Source organism: Rhipicephalus microplus, chromosome 9 (genome assembly GCF_043290135.1).
Source record: "Rhipicephalus microplus isolate Deutch F79 chromosome 9, USDA_Rmic, whole genome shotgun sequence".
Classification (NCBI taxonomy): Eukaryota; Metazoa; Arthropoda; class Arachnida; order Ixodida; family Ixodidae; genus Rhipicephalus; species Rhipicephalus microplus.
The window spans coordinates 98,827,149-98,847,549 of record NC_134708.1 but is presented as its reverse complement, the minus strand read 5'-3'; the positions used below and the strand labels follow the sequence as shown (position 1 = coordinate 98,847,549).

At 43.7% G+C, this 20,401-nt stretch overlaps 1 protein-coding gene across 2 annotated transcripts in view; it reads right to left on the bottom strand.

The window, feature by feature from the left end:
* Nucleotides 1–20,401, bottom strand: part of LOC119163135 (uncharacterized) — a 48,756-nt gene that overhangs the window by 10,582 nt on the left and 17,773 nt on the right. Inside the window, exons 5-7 of one of the 2 annotated variants that reach the window (XM_037415075.2) lie at nt 15,747–15,914; nt 5,039–5,191; nt 3,893–4,163 (exon numbers count right to left, since the gene is read on the bottom strand). In XM_037415075.2, coding sequence (XP_037270972.2) covers nt 3,893–4,163; nt 5,039–5,191; nt 15,747–15,914 — 592 coding nt within the window. The remainder of the gene's footprint in view (nt 1–3,892; nt 4,164–5,038; nt 5,192–15,746; nt 15,915–20,401) is intronic. The other variant, XM_037415076.2, reaches the window with a different exon arrangement.

Below are 20,401 nucleotides of genomic sequence, written 5' to 3'. Positions count from 1 at the left end.
GACCAAAGCGAAAGCCATTTATCTGTTACGGTGGCTTTAATGGCCTGTTGTGATGCCGTCTGAATGAATTTAACACTAGTTCCAGATGTGAAAATGCACACATCATATTCATATATTCTCGACACTGAAGAACAGCAGACGGTGGTCATCTCCAGAGACATTTTCACTACGTTCAAAGAATTCACAAGGCACTATCAAGTCGGACATATGTCCTTTCCCCGGCCACACGAAAAGTCCTCTAGGCCACAGGCAATATCCTTTCGCATGCTTCAGATGGGAACATATCCCAGCCTCTTCAACTTGTTATTCCTCCAACATTTCTGCACTTTGTCCCGACTGCCCCGATCAGTGGCTTTAACCAGAGACTCCGGAAATGCCCCTCTTTACAAGGAAAAGATCAAAAGTTTTCTGAAAATGCCTTTCATTTGATGCTCAAAAGCCCAATTCCCCTACAACAGCTGAAGGCTGTCTAGAAGGCCCACGAAGCTGTGGGGAGGCTTGGCTTCCGCGTCTTTACGTAGGAGCTACCGAAGATCCACCCCATATAAAACGCGGGTCCTTCAGGACCTCTATAAAGTTTTTCAACCATCCCCATCCAGCGGTGGACCTCATGTTGGCTGCATTTAAAGAGAGCCTTTAGAGAGGCGGCAGTTTTCTTGCTAAATGAGCGTATTGGCGAGAAACGGAAGAGGACTAAGACACATTCTTGTGTCACACACTGCTTGACATCGGGTTCCTCGCTCTTTACCCATGCCGAGGAATATTTTATGACCTCCTTGAAATTCAGAAATACGCCCTTTTCTGCCTACTCAAGATGAAAAGCTCGTTAGATGATGTTTGTTTCAGAACACATAGAAAGCCTGTCACGTGACTACATCTCCCAGAAGCAGAAAATTACCAGTTGTACAGAGGCAAGGAGAAGTCCTGAGACCATTTCATTGGTGAAACAAATAAATGAAGGATTTTTGTGACGTGAAGTTGGCAAGAATGTGATTTACATCAAGATATGTCGTCTGTCAGAATACAAAGGCGGACAGGCACATTTGCAGAGACACTCAGACACACACTGACCGACCGTCCCTTCCTGTAGTTACCTAAAGATGGGGGGAAATCGGCCCCTTACAATTACTTAGTAAGACGGCGGGGGGGGGGGGCGCTGCGATATAACCTGTGCCCCCCTTAATGGAGAAAACTGCACACGCATACACACTCAACTGCTAATAGTCATCGACTAACATTTTATTTTGAACAAAAAACGCACAATGGTGAGCCTCACGACTAGTAAAATAACTGCATTTACTTGAAAATTTCAAAAAAAAACCATTAAAACCTGACAAAGAACTGGAAAGTTTTACAACCGGCATGACGGAAGAAAAAAGCCCAAATTCGCCTATTATAAGCGGAACTGGGAAATCTGGACCATAGCCACTGTTCCACAAAGGCGGACCTTATGCTGGCGCAATGCCAGTGCAACGTCATTTGTGGTTGCAGTTCTGGCAACTAAATTTTCTACCAAACCAATAAACATTGCATGTGCAAGCCCACGATACAGGTGTGTCGGGTCATAGACGATTCTGGCTCTGGTGCAGGCACCTCTTTTATAGCAATCTAATAAACGATACAATTTTATTTCTGTGGTTCAGCAAACTACATTTAGGGGAAATGCGGGTCGAAAAACGCGAGTTTTTTTTTTCAAAATTACCGATTTTTTATTTTCGCCTGTTTTGATAAGATTAGTACCTCAACTGTTCTGAAAAAAATAATATAGGTCCAGACTTAACTGGAAATGCTTTAAAATTTCCTCTAAAGAGCACAAGGCGCCTGTTAAAAGGTCGAAAGTGTGCAGTCTTCGAGCACCTTGCCGCCGACCATGCGCCGCCGCTAGCCATTGTTGATTGCATGAGTCCAAGACTCGAGCCTCACACTTCAAATACCAACAGTTTATATCGCTGATGCAGCGCAAGATAATAACAAGAATCACTCTTCTGCGCGTTTTTCAAGCGCCGCGACTGTCTTACCACATGGTACGAATCGGGGACCGCCATTGGCCGCTGCGCGCCTGTATTTGCTGTGAAGCCTATTTGCGGGGTCCATGTCTTGTCGAGCAGTGCAGCTGAACAATGCTTTTTTCATGTAAATATCTCCGTTATGAATGAAAAAAAAGCATTGCTCGCAAGTGAAAGCCGTTGTGAAGCGCGCTGTGTAGGAATGGGCTACGAGCAGCTGGTGCGACTTGTGGCAGTTGTTGGCTTGCAACAACCAATGCATCAAAGTCATTCACACCCGTCAGCCGGAAAGTTCGTGATGGGGCAATGGATGACGTCAGCGCCAATCTTGAGAGGCCGAAAGAGCTCGCAGTGAGAGAACTTAGCAGGGACGACATTGCCATTATGAACGACGGTATGTGGCACAAACATGGCTGCAAAATGGCATGACACTAGACTTAGTTGGGATTTGCAGTCCTGTCGAACTTCTTAGCTTGCAGTTGGCACAAGGCTCTGCCAGATGGAGCGGAAGTTTGGCATGCGTTTCATGGCCCTGTCTGTGAGCGAAATGTCTGAGGAGTAGGCTCGAAAACGCCGAGAAGGACAAACAAATGGTGCTGGCGTATTTTAGTCACAGTGGCCACTACGAGAAAGATTGTTCTTTTTGGTGTGCAAATTTCGTCTGATTTATTAATATCCTTCATAAATAAAAACGCAATTTTAACTTTAAAACTCGTTTTTCTCAAAACACAAATTTTGCCATTTTTTCCAATGTGCCCCTACTTTTTCGGGCACTGATAGTGCTCGGATCTGCAGGAAATTTCGACCAAATTTTTTCCAAAGTATGACAAATTGCAAGTATCTAGTTTAAATTTCAATATTTTATTTTATAATAAAAATTGTATTTATACCTTTACCAGGGTAGGTGAAATATAGACTTCTTACGTCTATTATTTTTCACGCGTATAACATATTTTGTATGTGCTTCCTAATTAGTTATTTGTACTCTACACTTTATTTGAGGCTATATGAACTATGAATGGTAAAAAATTACAGAATTTTAGGGATGAAAAGAGGGGGGGCAAAAAGAATAAGGTTTTAACATTGTCATGTTGCAGAGCTAAAAGCGTAACTTGCAAGAAAACTAATTATATATTTGAAATAAGCACAAAAATTTCCATATACAGCTCAAGTTTCATGGCCCTAGGGTGAATAATAATGAAAAAGTGTCTTCCAGTAGCATCTCCCTTTAAGCGCTTGTCGACCAGTGAGGAATACCCTAACCGAAGTGGCGTGTCATGTAATTGCATCAAGAAGTGCACTTTGTCTGGATATTGCCAACATGTTTTCTCACTTGTGAGTACTGACGCTCAAGCAAACCATAAGCTGCTCTTTAAACTCCCATACGTTGACATGGCAGGTATGCTCACGATGTACTCACAACTATTACACTTATGAAAACACTGCGATCTACCACGCAACGCATGGCTCCACGCTAAAAAACACGGCATAGTCCAAGGCGTGGTGTCTGCCACATTTTTTCCCCATCAACTCAAAACGCATGTTTGGGTACTTAAAAGTTGTCAAATGCCATCACCACGCTTCACAAAACACACCAGGGACACATTTGCAGGCGTAAGTTTCCCACTTCCCGAGTTGACGCGAGTGCGCTGTAGTCTAAGAAGAGTTGATGCGCTCAGTTTTGCACCTACATTGGACGATTTGAGAAGGTTTGACATTTCAGTACTAGTGATACTTGACTTTCACTCGTCATATTCTTCTAAAGGAGAGCTTGTAACGGAACGTTTAGGTGGTCATGCCGTTTATGGTTAATAGAGTGGGGCAATGTATTTGAGTAAGATAATAAAGATGTCAAAGCACAACGGTGGCCAAAATAATGTACTTGCCTCCAATTAGCTTGGCGTATGCTGCCTCCATATCCGAGTGAAAGGGCTTACAACTGCTCAAGGAGAGCTTTTGGAGTCGACTCATTGGCGGAGGTCGAACCGTCAGTGCCTCAAATTCGGCTGGTAGACTGGGTATCGTCAGTGCGGAAGCCATGACTTTGATGTGAGCCGCATCAATAAAAGATTCCAGCAATATAAGCGACCGTAATGACCGACTCTGAGCTGCTGCTATCAGCAGGGCAGATGGGCTTTCATCTTTAGATCCTTTCACCTGCAGTATGGAAGCAAAATAATGCACTATGAAGCTTTCTGCCTGCGTCGCAGGAGGCCAGGTTAGGCACAAAGACTTCAAAACAGTATATGGAAATTGTTCGTTCTGTGAAATGCACACATTACCTACATGCGGAACTCGGGGATAAGGGACGTCGGTATTACGTGGCATGCCAGACATTGGTCCCATTATCGATCTTGATACGAATACGTTCGAGGGGTGATTTACTGGGATGCGCTGGTCAATGGACCACAGCACAGCTTTACGCAGGGGTTCGAGTCCAACCATGTCATTGGTGCTAGGAGTTTCTTTTTTTTCTAATTTTGTGCAATGTAGTTACAGACACTGGCGGTGGCGGCAACAGTGGCGGCGGACAACTGCACCTGAAGCGAGTTGTGATCTTATAACTGCTTACGCTGTAAACCGATTCCTTTAGGTTAACCGATCTCCAAGCCGTACGCTACAGCAATTCTTGCACGTAGATATTGCACATACTTTTAACTCGCGTGTGTCTAAGGCATTGTAGACGTACTCCACCAGTACTCAATCGCACTGAACAAGACTTCAGTTAGTAAGCTTGCCCATACTCCGTCGCTCCGTTCTTTATTTCGGTACTTCTCTAGCTGTGTTGCACATTACTGAGAGAAATCGCACAAGTTTTCTCGTTAACTCTGAATTCAGAAAGCTTTCTCTCAACCATATTTTCTGCGCAGCTATGTCGGAAACTCTTGTGGGCAAGAGTGCAAAAAATGCTTACCTATATTGATATTATAATACTGCGCGTTCTAGATATCTGCGCATTCTAGAATCACTCAAGAAAACTTTGTGAAGCACGCCGGCAGTATTTGCCAACAAAAGAGAACAAGGTGCTTTACTTTAAGTTCCTCCAAAGTGGCATGGTTTCGGATGGCATCCGCAAGAGCCCTGCCTTTCCGCTCGAGCAGGAAGTGTTCTTGCATGTGCAGTGTCTTCAGGCTCCGGTTGCGAGACAAGTGGTCCAGGAATATGCCTGCACCTTTATCATCAGCCTGCAAGATTCGCAATTTACAGAAGACTTCAGTAGAGAGGGAGGCGGCAGACATATGTATATGCCATAGAATTTTATGTCTTACCTACTTTAAAGATGCTCTTTTTACATGATGCAGGGAAACCCGTTTTGTTTAAAACAAGCCCATGAAATCATGAACAAACAAGATACCGAGAGACAAGTCGTTGCCTCTTGCCTCATGCCATGCATGCTTCGCCCTAAATACATTATTATAGTGGCCATTTTACATCTTTGACTCCGGTACAACTGATGATTACATCTTTTCTTTGCGACATTTTATTTATACAAAGATGTAGTACAGGAGAGCATCACGTAGAAATTGTTAAACCCGCAAAAATATTGGTAATGGGCACTTACATGCCAGGACGAAGGAAGGAGGCATAAGTTCAAGGAATAGAGAAAGCTTGAACTCACGAAGAATTCCTGAACACTCTTCGCGACCACGATTCAACACTGCGCCCGGCGTTTAATGACTGGTCGGCTGCAAGGCTGCTGACGTTGCCTGCAGCTAAACGCTGTGTTCAGGAACATTTCATCTCCGAAAAAGGGCGAGTCTCAAAATGAAACACAGAGAGTGCGCTATGTGCGAATTCAGTGGCCACACTCCCACCATGGAATTACTGAAACAGGCATTTTAGCAAGAAGTCGGAAATCTCGACGCTTCATTCAATTATATAATCATGCCTCACAATCCTAACAGGCGACATTCTCAAGGTGGTAAAGCAGAAACGAAACGATAGCTTGGAAATAAACATTCCTACATGATATCAACACATATCAGCATTTCGAAAGGCCGAACCGTGAAGTTGATATAATGCACTGGATAAAAGGGCTAGCACTAATGAGGAGAAATTTGCCCTCTGCAACACATAGGAAGATCGATGCCAACACATCTCTCGGCTTTTATGAAACAATAATTTAGGGCAGAAGTAAATATTGAATATGAAAAGTATTTAGGGCAAATCGAGGTGGCTGAGCAGTGGTGCAAAAGGACAACAGCAAAATAGAACAATTTTCTAACAAACAATAAGGAAATGTTATTTAAAAGAATATCTGTACGGCCCCCAAGCAGGCACAGAGATTAGTGCTCTAACTTTGCAAATTACTTTGTTTGCATTAGGCGGTAATTGCTATAATTAGCAAGGCAATGTCATCCGAAAGACCATCACAGAGACTGACAACACTTCGCTAAAATACTCTTAGAAAATACGGCTAAATCGTCTGGAATAGTTTGCTTCCCCCAAAAAATATGTTATTACAAGTAAATGTATTGTCTCATTAGAACAGTCCAGCCGAGAACTGTACAACGCTGGCATAATGATCCGAAGCGCCCGGCTTATAAATGCCGCCAGAGTAGACATAACCACTGTTGGATATCATGTACGATGCCTTGTACTTGGAAGTCTCGCATCAAGTCGTCGCATTTGATTTGTACTGCGTCCGCACCGCAGCATTTCTTGCCGTAGAACGTTCCGATAAGAATCGATGATCCTACAGAACACATCATTAACAGGTTAACAATTTCGGCTTGCTTGTAACATGCACTGTGAAAAAAAAATGTATTGACGTTAACAAGATCGGCAACATGAAGTTATTACTTGAAAAATAAAACGAGAATATGCTATTGTTTGGATACATGGTTATGGGTAGTTTATGAGCCTTCACATGTATCATGCGAAAGTGACGTGTTCAAATGCCTATGTGTTCCCTGTGCATGTTTATTGCCATACTTATGGCTTAGTTTTTTTTTAACAGCGTGACCATGGTTAAACTTCTCGTCAATGTTTCAGAAAGAACATTTGCGGAACATCTCGGCATTCAGCGTTGCAGCATGCCAATACTCAAGCACGAGACTGCTCGAGTAAGCACAAATGACTGGCCCAGTGCAAAATTTCCGTTTACAGTGGGACCCGGTAATTTATTCGCTTCATTTAGGTGTTTCAATTTTTCGCCTGGTCTGAAATTTTAAGCAAATAAAGGTGACATGCGTCCATTTTCTCTTCTCGCATTATACGTAGATGTGAACCATGGCTGTACAAAATACTAAATATCAGTTGTAGTACTGTGTGTAAACATTGTCGGCTTAATCGATGAGGCTGAAATGTAGCGCGTCATGCGGCGTGTAACTCTTGGAGCTAAACGCGTCAAAACTTTGATATGATTAAAAGACACGCCATAGTGAAGAGCTCTGGACATTTCGACCACCTAGTGTTCTTAAAGGGCACCTAAATCTAAGCGCATAGACATCAAGCAATCCTGCATAAGTAAATAATGTGGTGACCACTGCCGGCATTTTGAGCCCATGACATTGGTGTGAGCAGTTGACCACCATTAACACTAGACCACCGGTGGCGTATCACGAGGCACTTAAGGGACGTGCCACAGTATCATAACGTAGTGATTGATTGATATGTGGGGTTTAACGTCCGAAAACCACCATATGAATACGAGAGAGTCCGTAGTGGAAGGCTCCGGAAATTTCGACCACCTGGGGTTCTTTACCGTACACCCAAGTCGGAGCACACGGGCCTACAACATTCCCGCCTCCATCAGAAATAACCTAGTGAAATGCGCTCGTACCATTGATTGTCTCCTAAACAGGACCTTGCAACTTACAAGCGCCGTATGTTCTTCACAGGCACTCTTGTGCACTGTTGTGCGGAGCTAGGCATAGATAGCAAAAGCTTATTTTTTAATACAGATACCAAAGCACACGTGCTGGACACCGGAAATAGAGGTGCTGAGGTGCATTCATCTTTGACGCATGGTGTGGTGCATACACATACAAAGGACGACAAAGTATCTCGTAATACAGCTACAACAAAATACCTTTTTTTTAGAAAGAAAGAGGGGAGGGGGGTGCTGGAACTGCGCAACTACGACGATAGTTATAGCGCGAGAACAAAACGACGACACAGAGACAAGGACACGAAAGACACGAGCGCTAACTTCCAACTGAATTATTGCGCAGAGCACGAAAATATATAGAGGAGACAGTGACCATGTGATAAAAACCATATGGCACAAGAGCAGAACATGAGTAAGAAAACAAAAAACAAACAACACATATACAAAGGCACTGAAAAACAGCAAAGAAAAAACCTAGAAGAAACCGAAACAGAAAGGTAAAGCTACCTGCCCGCACAGAATCCTTCGAGGAACCTGCGTTCCTTCTCGGACAAAGCCACGGAGGGCTTGCTAATACAAGGCACCTGTTCGCGTTACCTGCCCGCACCGAATCCTTCGAAGAACCTGCGTTCCTTCTCGGACAAAACCACGGAGGGCTTGCTAACACAAGGCACCTGTTCGCGTGTCATCTGCGCAGCCTCGACAATGACCCGGGTGCTTACATCTCTGTGTTTGTACAACGTCGCTGTTTTCTCGAAGAGGGGAACACACTTGCACTCAGTGCAGTGCTGGGCAAGAAAACCATCTTTCCCGTTTTTAACATTGTTCGCGTGCTCTCTCAGCCGATCGTTCAGACATCTTCCGGTCGTTCCGACATAACAAGCACCACATGAAAGGGGGGTCCTATAGACGACTTCCCGGGAGCAGGCCGCATACCTGTTTCGATGTTGAACTCTGCAATCTGTTGATGATTTCGTTTTCAGGGGGTTGGTAGATTTGGTGAGGCTGATAACTTCAACGGTGCTGAGAACAGGACACGAATTCCAACACGTTTTCCGATTTTTTGAGCCTATGTGATATCTGGTGTACGTATGGAATCACGGCTATCCTTTCACGTTCTGTATCCGTGTTGCTCAGATTCTGTCGCGTCCTCTGCTCTGCCTTATTAGTCCGCAGGATCGTCTCCGCAACAGACGCGAGAAACGCCTCGGGGAAACCTGAAGCCTTAAGGCGGGAAACTTGAGCTTTGAAGCTCGCAGAGATATTGTGGGCGCACGACCTATTTAAAGCATTCTCAAGGCAGGTTCGTGCTATGCCTCGCTTAACTATCTTACTGTGAGCAGAAGAAAAGGGAAGTAGAGGTTTCTGCGCTCGTAGAGGTTTCTGCGCACAGATGTGCTGTGAGCTAAAAACCAGATTTAAATCCAAAAAGCGTAATTTGTCATTATCGGGCATTTCATGTGTCACCACAAGAGGCTTCAAACAATTTTCGAACACGCCTATAGTTTGAGTGGCCAACGAGTGAAACATAGAAGACTTACAATTTAGAATAACCAAGAAATCATCCACGTATCTAAATATTTTGACGACATGCGAGCCTTCTAACTTTTCCTGCAGTTTTTCGCCCATTTTTGCCAATAGAAGATCACTGAGTAGAGGTGCTATGCATGAACCAATTGAAACACCTTTTTTCTGCAGATAAACGCAATCATTCCATTGAACGAAAGTAAACATGAGATACAGCAAAAGCAGGTCAAGAAAATCTCGCGGACTAATGCCAGTTTTTAATTGGAAGTTCAATTCCCCGAAAATTTCTTCGTTATCCCTTTTACATTCTAGTACCTCATCGTGAGGCAGAGAGTAGTATAGGTCCTTTATGTCAATTGAAAAACCGAAAAGATTAGATTGATTTGACTGTTTGAAAAATTCTATCAGAGCCTGCGAGTTTTTGATCACAAATGGGTCATCAATCTTTAGACACTTTAGATGGGTCTGAATAAACAAGCCGAGTTGCTTTTGCCACGTACCACTTTCTGTCACAATGACCCGGAAGGGCATGTCAACCTTATGTGTTTTGGCAGAAAAAAAACATGCTGAGCCCATTTTTGTCACTTTTGCTAATGTGCTGTGCTAACTGTTTTAACTCTAGTTTACGACACCTTTCCCTGGCCTGCGTTTTTACCCTATCTAGACGAATGTCGGTACAACATTTGAAAACAGATTCGATAGCTGTGACCGCCTTTTCCAGGTACAAGCAATTAGGAAGAACGGCGAAACCACCCTCCTTATCTGACGGCACGACACAAAGTTCATTGTCTCTAAGAAACTTGGTCGTCTTCCGCACCGGAAGGCTGTTGCTGGTAGGCTTACCCCGTAGGAGCACGTCGACGCCTTCTGAGATGCGCTTGTCTGAATCCTCAGGTGAAGCACGGCCAGCCACAGAGCGCACCATTGAAGGAAGCTCGGGTGCGGACCTCCCTCGGTCGACGGCGAACTTCGGACCTAGAGCGATGGTGTTGTGGACGTAGTCTGGGAGGACGACGTCACTGCATGAGTGGACGACACCTCATTGCCGAGGCTTAGTTGGGTGCTGCGCACGAAGGCTGGTGAGCTCACGTGACCACAGGCGGTTTGCAGTGTACTCGATTCGGTCGCAGTACTCTCGCCATCTTTTCTTCACTCCCGGTGTTAGATCTGTCAGTTGAAGCTGGACATGCAGGGCGTCCCGGTACGTGCGCTCTTGTCGGTGCCATTCAGACCGAAGAATTTCGCACACCCGTATGTCATGGCCGATAGAGGGGTGGTAACCTCCAAGCAAGGCTTTAACGTCCAAAGGGAGTTTCTCGGTGCGAATGCAAAAGGAAAAGGTGCGCGCACGGCAAATGAAGACTGTGATGAGGGTTACGAGGACTGAATGATGAAGAGAAACACACGAATAAGAGCCCGAATAACTAGAAATGTAACTTAGAAGTGTGGCAGCTTGGGCTAGTTGGTATGGCATGACGATAGTTATTGCGCGAGAACAAAACGACGACACAGAGACAAGAATGACACGAAAGACACGAGCGCTAACTTCCAACTGAGTTTATTGCGCAGAGCACGAAAATATATAGAAGAGACAGTGACCATGTGATAAAAACCATATGGAACATGGTGTATGTGGTGCATACACATACAAAGGACGACAAAGTATCTCGTAATACAGCTACAACAAAATACCTTTTTTTAGAAAGAAAGAGGGGGTGTGCTGGAACTGCGCAACTGCCTTTATTTGGAGCAGTATATTGCTTAGGATATAGCTGCAGTGAGTCCACATTATCATCTTGTGGTTTGGACCAGTAAACTCCAACAGTTACTATTGAAGCTTGCATGTCAAGCATTTAGATCACTTGCTCGCGCTATACAACACTTGCTTGCATGCCAAGAGAGTTGTATAGCGCAGGTGCGTTGCTGCCACAATTCACTCCCAAGTCCTACGTCACATTTGCTATCAGTTTGTTTTGCCTTACTATTGCTCAGCGCTGGTGATGTGGAGGCGAGTCCCCGGACCAAAGATCGATGGCGTATTATCACTAATGAGGGAATGTCATGCCAAAACTACTGCCTCTCTGAGTGAGATCAAGAGTGAAATCAGCAGCAAAAAGGATCGAGTTCTCATTCTAAAAAAACGTAAAAAACGCCATAAAATCGGATAACATTGATGTGGTGGCTTACTGCGTGATGAATGTCAAAATGAACATAGAGAGAACTAATTCTGCACTTAGGGATGCTGTAGACGACATTAACAAGCAAATGAAAAGAAATAACCGAATTATCAAAGGGCTTCCCGACGATGCAAAACCCGGTATCGCTTCTCATGGCCAACTTTCGCAGTATTTTCAGGAAACTTGACTTATTGAAAGCGATAATTCGTTCTACGTCATCAGATATTCTTGGCACAGAAACATGGCTTTCTGATTATATCAATAGTAGCGACCTTGTGCTCCCCTCATCGCTTGTAATGTTTCGCAAAGATATAGCTGTTTCTGGGGGCGGTGGTGTTCTTATTGGAGTTAAATAGTAATATGAGCCGTCTATCATTGCAGTTGACTCGACTCTAGCAGACATGTGGGTCTCCCTCAAACTCGTCACTTGCGGTGTGTGTTAGGTGTGTGCTATCGGCCGCCTGACTGCCGTGCGTATTTCACTGACCCATTCAACGAAGCACTAGAGCTGGTTACTAACAGGTTTCCGGACTGCCTCTTAATAATAGTTGGTGATTTCAATTACCCTGCGATAGATTGGCCAACAACAGCGGTGTCTTCACAGTCAAATCAGGCTAAACGCTTTTCTTTCGTAAGCTTACTTCCCTATCGTGATTTCGCGCAGCTAGTTCATGACCCTACACGCGGTAATCGCATTGTAGATCTTTTATTTATGAACAGCCCCGATATTGCCAAAACACATGTTCTAGAATCTATCAGTGACCATAACATAGTAGGATGCTCTTTCGCACTTACTCCTACTGACAAAACAGGCAGTAAAAAATGCATTCTTAACTATGCACGAGCTGATAATAAGAATATCAACCAAATGCTGCAGCCATTCTCAACCAACTTCCAAGAAAACTTGGAGAACCGTTCTATTAAACTCAACTGGGTCATATTTCGCGATGGAGGATTCCTGCGTGCCGAAACTGATCGTTAAAACACGTGACGATGACCCGTTGCTTACACAAGAAGTAAGACGATGTTTATATGAGAAATAAAGGTCGTACAAGAAGGCATCACAAACTAACACCCCATTTGACTGGTAAAACTACAAATCCATATTGTTATTGGCAGAAGAAGCTATTCATGACGCCAAAATGAGTATTTTCACTTCACATTTCCTAACATGTAAAAAACGACTCTCAGCATATTTGAAAACTCGTAAATCCAAATTATAATGTGATAACGGTGTTTTATTATTAGTAGCTGAATTCACAAAGGCTTCCCACTTAAAAGAAGTCCAGGTCCCAATATAATCAGCGCCAAACTTTAAAGCTAACGAAGCATAATTCAGCCTCCATACTTTCTCTAATATTTCAGCAATCCATCTACACAGGATGTGTACCAAAAGACTGGTAGTCAGCTTTCATAATATTTATATTTAAGTCCAGGGACAGTTCCCTTCCAAGCAACTACAGGCCCATATCGTTAGCGTCAATTAGCTGCAAGCTACTGGAACACATAATACAGAAACATGTGATAGCGCATCTAAACAACAACAACAACCTACTTCTTAAGAACCAGCTTGGCCTTCGCAAAAATCTGTCTTGCCGAACCCAACTTTTTGAATTAGTGACAGGTATTCATCAATCACTGCACTAATCACTGTTCGTCGACACAATGTTCATCAACTTTTTGAAGGCATTCGATTGCGTCCCTCACATCCACTTGACTTTAAAAGTAGGTAATCTGCAGCTAGACCCCAAAACAACAAAATGTATGGAAAGTTTCCTAAAAAAAAGAAAACAGTTTGTCGAAATTCAAAACTGTATATGAAATAGCAAACACGTAATACCGCGTGTACCACAGGGGTCAGTACCGAGTTCACTTTTATTTTTGATCTACATCGACATAGTGACCGACATAAATGCAACAGTCAGGTTGTTCGCAGATTACTGCGTAATCCATAAAAAAATATCGTCTCCCACTAACATCATTCACTTCAGTCCACCTTTAAGAAACTGACAGATTGGGCTCTGCATGGCAGACGCAAGTTATTACAGATAAAACAACGCACATTAAGTTTATGACGGCCGCGAATTCTCAGAGCAACTCATACACACTTGACAATATAAAAATTGTCCCAATTTCCACATATCAATACTTAGGTGTTATATTCCTTTCGACGTTGACCTGGAAGAACCACATAGAGTGCACAACTTCTAACGCCCTAAAGAATCTCGGCCCCTCGAGACGACGCCTACATCTTGCTAACTGGGACACCAGATTAATAGCCTATTATTCACTCAATCGTCCTTCATTTGAATACGCATTTATTATGTGCATCCACATCATGTCTCCTGGTCTGATCACCTCGAAGCTGTCCAAAACAAAGCAGCGCGGTTAATCCAATCATCTTATTCTTGATTTCAAAATGTCACAAAACTAAAAAATACTCATAATATGCATTCACTCGCCTTGCGTCGTACACTCGCCCGGTTATCCTACTTTCACACTCTTCTACCATAGCACCACGTCTTTTTCACGATCTCATATTATACCCGTGCACCACATCTCGTCTAGATTAGACCACGCCTTTAAAGTCTATCCATTTTTCGCTCACAGAAAAATACCGGAAATCGCCTCTTGAACTAGCAATAGATCAATGGAATTCACTGCCATCTAGCATTGCCACTATCTACAATCATCAGTCTCTTGAATCAGCGCTGCACTCGTTTCTTAAGCGTGATAACACTTTCGATAGATAAGATAATTGTATTTTATACTGATCTTTGATTGTGTTCATTTGTGATATGTTATTGCCTATTTGTGAAATGTCACTGGTTATTTGTGAAATGTTATCGTTTCTTCATTTTATTTGTAGATTACCTTTTGCTGTATTTTGTATTCTGCCTTGCTATACACCTGAAATATGATTGTATTTTACTCCTTATAACGCCCCTCCCCCCCCCCCCCCCGCCCGATGCGATGCCTTCCGAACCTTTAGGGTATCGAAATAAACATCACTCGACTAACTCATAACTGTCAATGACTCGAGTCCATTACATGCAAGATGTGTTTTGCGACGAATGTTGCGGCATCGATTGCACTAGCAGACTGGAGTCGGTATTCTAAGTAGCGTTGGATAGAACTCGAGGAAGCGCCAGCGAAAAAAAAAATCGCGAAAAAGTAAAGTATCTCAACCTCCGATGACAAGTTCGAGATCCTGTTATACAAAATAAATACCACCTTCAAGGCCACGTGGTACTTTTAACATCTCTTCTAGGGTCTACAAGGTATCGAGTAAAATCAGGACTGCTCCACCGGTTCCAAGAGAAGTACATTGTCATCGGACGCAGCCGACAAGACTCTCTCCATGATGTCGGCGTCAACGGTGTCGGGCGCTTTTCAACACATGGACGATTCTGCATTTCTGGGAATCTCTTCGCCGCCATTCGCGCGTCGCCAACTCACGACCTGCCTTCGCGTGGCCTAGCTGAAAAAAGTATTCTTTCGTGTTTGAAAACCCGTCAGCACATTTAGAACAAAAAGTAAAGAGGACCCCGACATTTTTTTTCCAATCTGGGCTTTAGCGTTCCAAAGCCACGATACGATGAGAGACCCCGTAATAGAGGGCTTCGAAAATTTCGACCACCTGGGGTTCTTTAACGCGCAGATTCATCTAAGAACACGGGACCCGAACACTTCGTTGGCCTTTCGCTGTCGTCATTTTAACACTGATTATTTGACCTTGTCATGTGTCGATTGCACGGCTTGGTAAGAAGGGGTGAACTGCAACATGTGATAGATGTTGCAGCGGGAAAGGTGGGGCAGTGCCTTGATTATAATGCTAAGATCAAGTCCTGCTAAAAAGGGTAAACGAATAGGAGCCATTTTTGCCAAAAGAGACAAGAATGAGGGTGGACTCAAAGGACCAGCCAACTGGAGGCGCACCAAAGGAAGCGAGCACGTGAGGCTAACGAGAAATCGCACCAGAATCCGGCTGTTCACCGGTGGGAGTTACGGTGGAGTACAAAGGAGTGTGTCAATTCATTGAAAATGCATTCATCCAGAATGGCAAACACTGCTTGTAGTCCCGAGGTAAAGGAGCTAGCCTATGCAGGCAATGCAACAACAGCCTGACAAAGGCGGACATGAGCTTCGCCATTTGAACGCTTTTCACACAGTGGAACTGGCTGTACTTTTTTTTCTACTCACCTCAATTTGCTCTAAATCCAGGAAAGTGAGCGAAGTTGTCTTCTCTACGTAGCCACCAATCATGCGTGCATCTTCTTCGCTAAACCACATGTTCGAAAGATTGAGGTAGGTGACGTTCGTCATGCTTGCGATTGCCTCGCTACAAACTGTTGCCGAGGTCAAAGGGATCTGAAGTGACAAAAAGTAAGCAGCAGGTGAACAGGGCACACTAGTGTCTTCTCTGTTGTTACTCCAGTGACGCCAGACAGTGTATCCTTTCAAGAACGGTATGGTATACAGCCCTGAAACAGTTGCACTTCAATTGCGATTCCCTAAAATTGCAAACACATTCTTAACGAACAAATCACAAGGACTGCAGATCGGGCGACTTGGTTTATTATGAATTGCGATGATTTAGCGCGGCTTTTTTTTAGCATGAAAAAAAAAATAACGACCGGCCTGGTCGGAAGGCGCAGCACAGTCACAGCGAAAGCTAGACGAGCGGCCTTTCAGAGCCTTTTCAAAACACTCTTGTCTTCTGTTGTCGCCTAGGATATCTTGGCTCATAACCACATGGGGGATTGGCCACACTGTACCTCATAATAGATAATTTTTTACAAAGCTTGCTACAAAAACGAAAGAGAAATTAGATAGGAACAATAATAATGTTTCTTTAAAAAACGTGAAAAATGTGGAGAGGAATGCGATAAACAAGAATATATAAAACAAATGAACAAGAATGAGGAAGGGGGACAAAGGATTGGATATATCTGGCAGTACCACTGAATGACTTTATGCAGCTCTGACAGAATAGCACTGCGGCCCACTCATTGTGTGCCTACTGCAAGCACAGTTCCTTGAAAGCCACTATAGGACATTATTATCAAAATTTTTCTGTAGTAGGCTGGCATTCACTATGCTATTTTTTATCATTCTTCTGAGAAGCGCGGTATCCGCTAAACACTTCCAAGAAAATGTGTGCCAATAGGTCATTCAGTGGCTGACGACGATGAGGAATTACGGCTGAAGTGGGTATGCACCACAGTTAATAGGTAAGCAATTAAGAACAAGCTTTTGTAATGGGTTGGAGCATTCGTCCTATTTTATTGGACGCTTTTCGCATTGTGCGACGGCTGGTTGTTTTTTCGCTGTTCAACAACGCTCTATAAGTCGTAATAACACAATAGCTTTCCCGGCATAAAGCCTGCTATGTTTGCCAACAAGTCTCAAGCACCAGCGTAGCTCAGTAGTAGAATACTGGGGGAACTTCTAGACAGCTAGAAGGCATCTAGAAGTTTTCTCTGGTACGAAGTTCTAGACTTCGTACCAGCGAAGTCTCAAGCAAGCAAGGTGAAGGCCAAAGCTATTCTGATATGCAAAGATCTTGAACTATTAAATTTTCCTATGGCTATTAGCACCTCCAAGCAAGCAACTCTGTCAGTGTTCTTCAGGGCAAGAACACACATGGTGGGCATGCCTTTCAGGTACATTGCGAGTGAACGCGACTCGTGGCAAATGCATGCAGCTAAATTTCTACTAAAACACCTTTGCACGGTAGAGGTAAGGAACTCGTTTGCAGTGAAGAACCCGAATGACGTTACGCAGACTCTGTACTGCCTCCGGGGTGGTGCGTACGGATGACCTCTTCTATGGTGTGTCACACACAGAGCTATTCAAAACTGTTTGAACATGTATTGAAACGAACGGAGTTATAGCGTTTGAGAGGGCCGCTGGTGCCTCTCTAGATAACTTCATGACGTTGTTAGAATTTTATCTACGCTCAATCTTTGTATCACTTGACGGCAACCTTTACGATCAATGAAAAGGGATCTGCATTGACTGTTGTTTTGCTCCAGTGTTGTGTAACATGTTCTTAGCTTTCTTTGACTCTGTTTTAGCTCAAGATCTTAACGATGCAAAGATGCTGAAAGTCTTTCGGTATGTGGATAATTTTTTAGTAATTTTAAACACTAATCCTTTTACAACCACCACTAGTCCAGTGGACGAAATATTAGCACTTTTCAGACAAAATTCTAATGGCCTATCGTTTGCGCATGAGCTTCCCATTGACAATAAATAGCGGGCTTTGTCTTGAGGATCATGTTCTCAGAGCAACACGTGTGCCCACGTTCACGCAAAGAACTCTTACCTTTTGACACGGCTCATTCTAAACTTGTAAAAAGGGTCATTGCGACCAATTGTCTCGAAGGAGTGCTGATAAAATCTTGTCCTCACAGCATGCAGGATAGCTACTTGAATCAGGCTAGGCGCTGCATTCAGCTGGTTATCCTAACTGTCATTGTATCCGTTTCCGAATCCTGCTTTCAAAAGTTGAAGGGCACACGATAATGTAGGCAACCCAGGGATAAACGACCCATGGTTGTACAGTGTGTTCATAAGGTAGCCCAAAACCTTAAGAACTTGGCGAACAGGTAGAATGTGTATGTTTTTTCTGCGCCACGAAAGTAGGCTGGCCTGTGCCCACGTATTTCTAGAACACCTGTGGGAAAATACACGCTTCGATGTATGTGGTTTGCGTGGTGGGTGTGGTGTAATTTAACCGCACTTAGTTGTGGCCAGTTTTACATCGGCCAGGCTAGACGGCGTTTGAACGTAAAGATCAGGGAACACTAGCTTTTATTTCATGGTTATTCAGGAGCACATTTGCCTGCACATTCCCGCTCCTGTTCTTGTGCGGCGCGGTTTTCAAGCGTTTCTGTCCTCGCAAAAAGCTCAGATGCTGAGGCCCGTGAAATAATGGAAGCGTTCTGGATAAAGAAAAAAGTGACTTGTGTATAAGTCACACGTCAGTGGTTTTGCGCATGTCTGAGTTTGATTTTTGCACTTCGTTGTCTGATTAGATATGCCTTTGGAATGTTTTCGATTTTTATTTGTGGTCATGTGACTAGGTTAGTGCACTTTGCGAATGTTCGGTGCGGCTATATAGTTCCTGCGTTTCTCCTGCAAATAAATCAGTTGCGAGTTAACGCATTTTGTTTGTGTGTCTTTCTGTGGTGGTTTAGGCGTCTAGAAGTTTCTCTCAGTATGATGAACCAACTAGCCCAGCAACAAGTACTTCTAAGGTTGAGCTGGTACCGAGTGGACCCGCGTTCGGGCCCCTTGTGTTATTAGTGCCAGGTTTTTTTTTTCTTTTCAAATTTCACGCGATGTGGTTACAGACAACGGCAGCGGCGGACAACGGCACGTGACCCGTGTGGTGATCTTATAACAACTTTCGCTGTAGTAAAGAAAAAAAAAGGTAACGCCGAAGAAGGTTAACAGGAGATGAACGATTTGACTGCTTCTATGTACCTGTCAAGCTGCATATATCCTTGGCATATGTCAAAGTGGCCATATGAGGACGTGAGTGCGTAAGACTTCATGAAAAACATCATTCTTATGTCACTATCCTAAGGAATTCTTTCCCACCATTCATGCGTGGCAAATACTCATGCCACGGCCCATGTATTGAGGGTATGCGTCAAAGGTGCATTATTCAGTCTATTATTGGACCAGGCTTTCAGAAATCCTACGCAACAGTGCAAAGAAGCGCGTGCCGCAGAAAATGTGTTGCCATTGGCGGCGTTCACGATTGTTCACTTATGTTTATGGCTTGCATACCTTCATGGCTGTAAATAATACAAACAGTGGCTCCAGCCATAAGCTAGCCGGGGCATTTAGCATAACAGTGAAGTATTCTGCCCCAGAGCTTCGCAAATGTAACAGCTTACATCTTAAGAAGACTATTGAGCTCCACACCAACACAACACCAAATATGTTTGCACTGTTGGTTGTCTACTTTGATAACACATCAGGACATTGACGACATCGTTACATTGCATCAGTACACATAGGAATCAGCAAGTTATTGCCTAGTGTTCTGCTAACGCGCCTATGACCACTACTTATGATGTGCTTTAAAGTATATTTTTTCTCTGTTTTTATTTCCACAAAATTAATAGTGACGTCTCTGCTGCTACGTGAGTGCCGACCTGACGCAGGCTTCCACTCGCAAACCATTGTACTTGGTGGGCCTGATGAGCGCCCGATATGTGCGGCCCTACTCAATCAATCTAACTCGTAATGCTTGCCTGCCTCAAAACTAAAACAGCGCGACATGTCGTACTGGCTGTATACTTTGCACGAAAGGCCTTCCAACAGTGACGGAACGTATGGCCGTCGGAAGAGAGAATTATCGCAGGGTGACTGGTATTTCCGTGCCACGAAAATTTTTGCTAGGAAAACAGCAAGCATGGGTTTTCAAGTATAAAAAGACCAAGGTGGGAAATGTGGAAGTTATTTTCGTGCGACAAGGTTACATGTGCAAATGAGGTGGCAATGAGGATTAGTTTGTACGTATTGATGCATGGGAATTGGATCGTGAGCAGACTTAGGTACACCTGCAGTATGATTTTATTTCGCATTCCGTTTTCTTTTACTGAATTCCCCTCTCCTCTTCTTTTTTTTCTTATATATGTTTGCTCACGATTAAAAACTATTTGTTAGTTTGCGCATCGTTCTGTTATCTCTCGTTTTTTTACCTTACACAGCCCGACAACAGCATGAAGCATAAACATACTGCATCATAAGAAATACTTTCCCTAAACTTCTTAATTTGCTTATTTCACAAGTATAACAAGCGTCACAGCAGCTCACCATTTCTGCAGTTTAGCGTC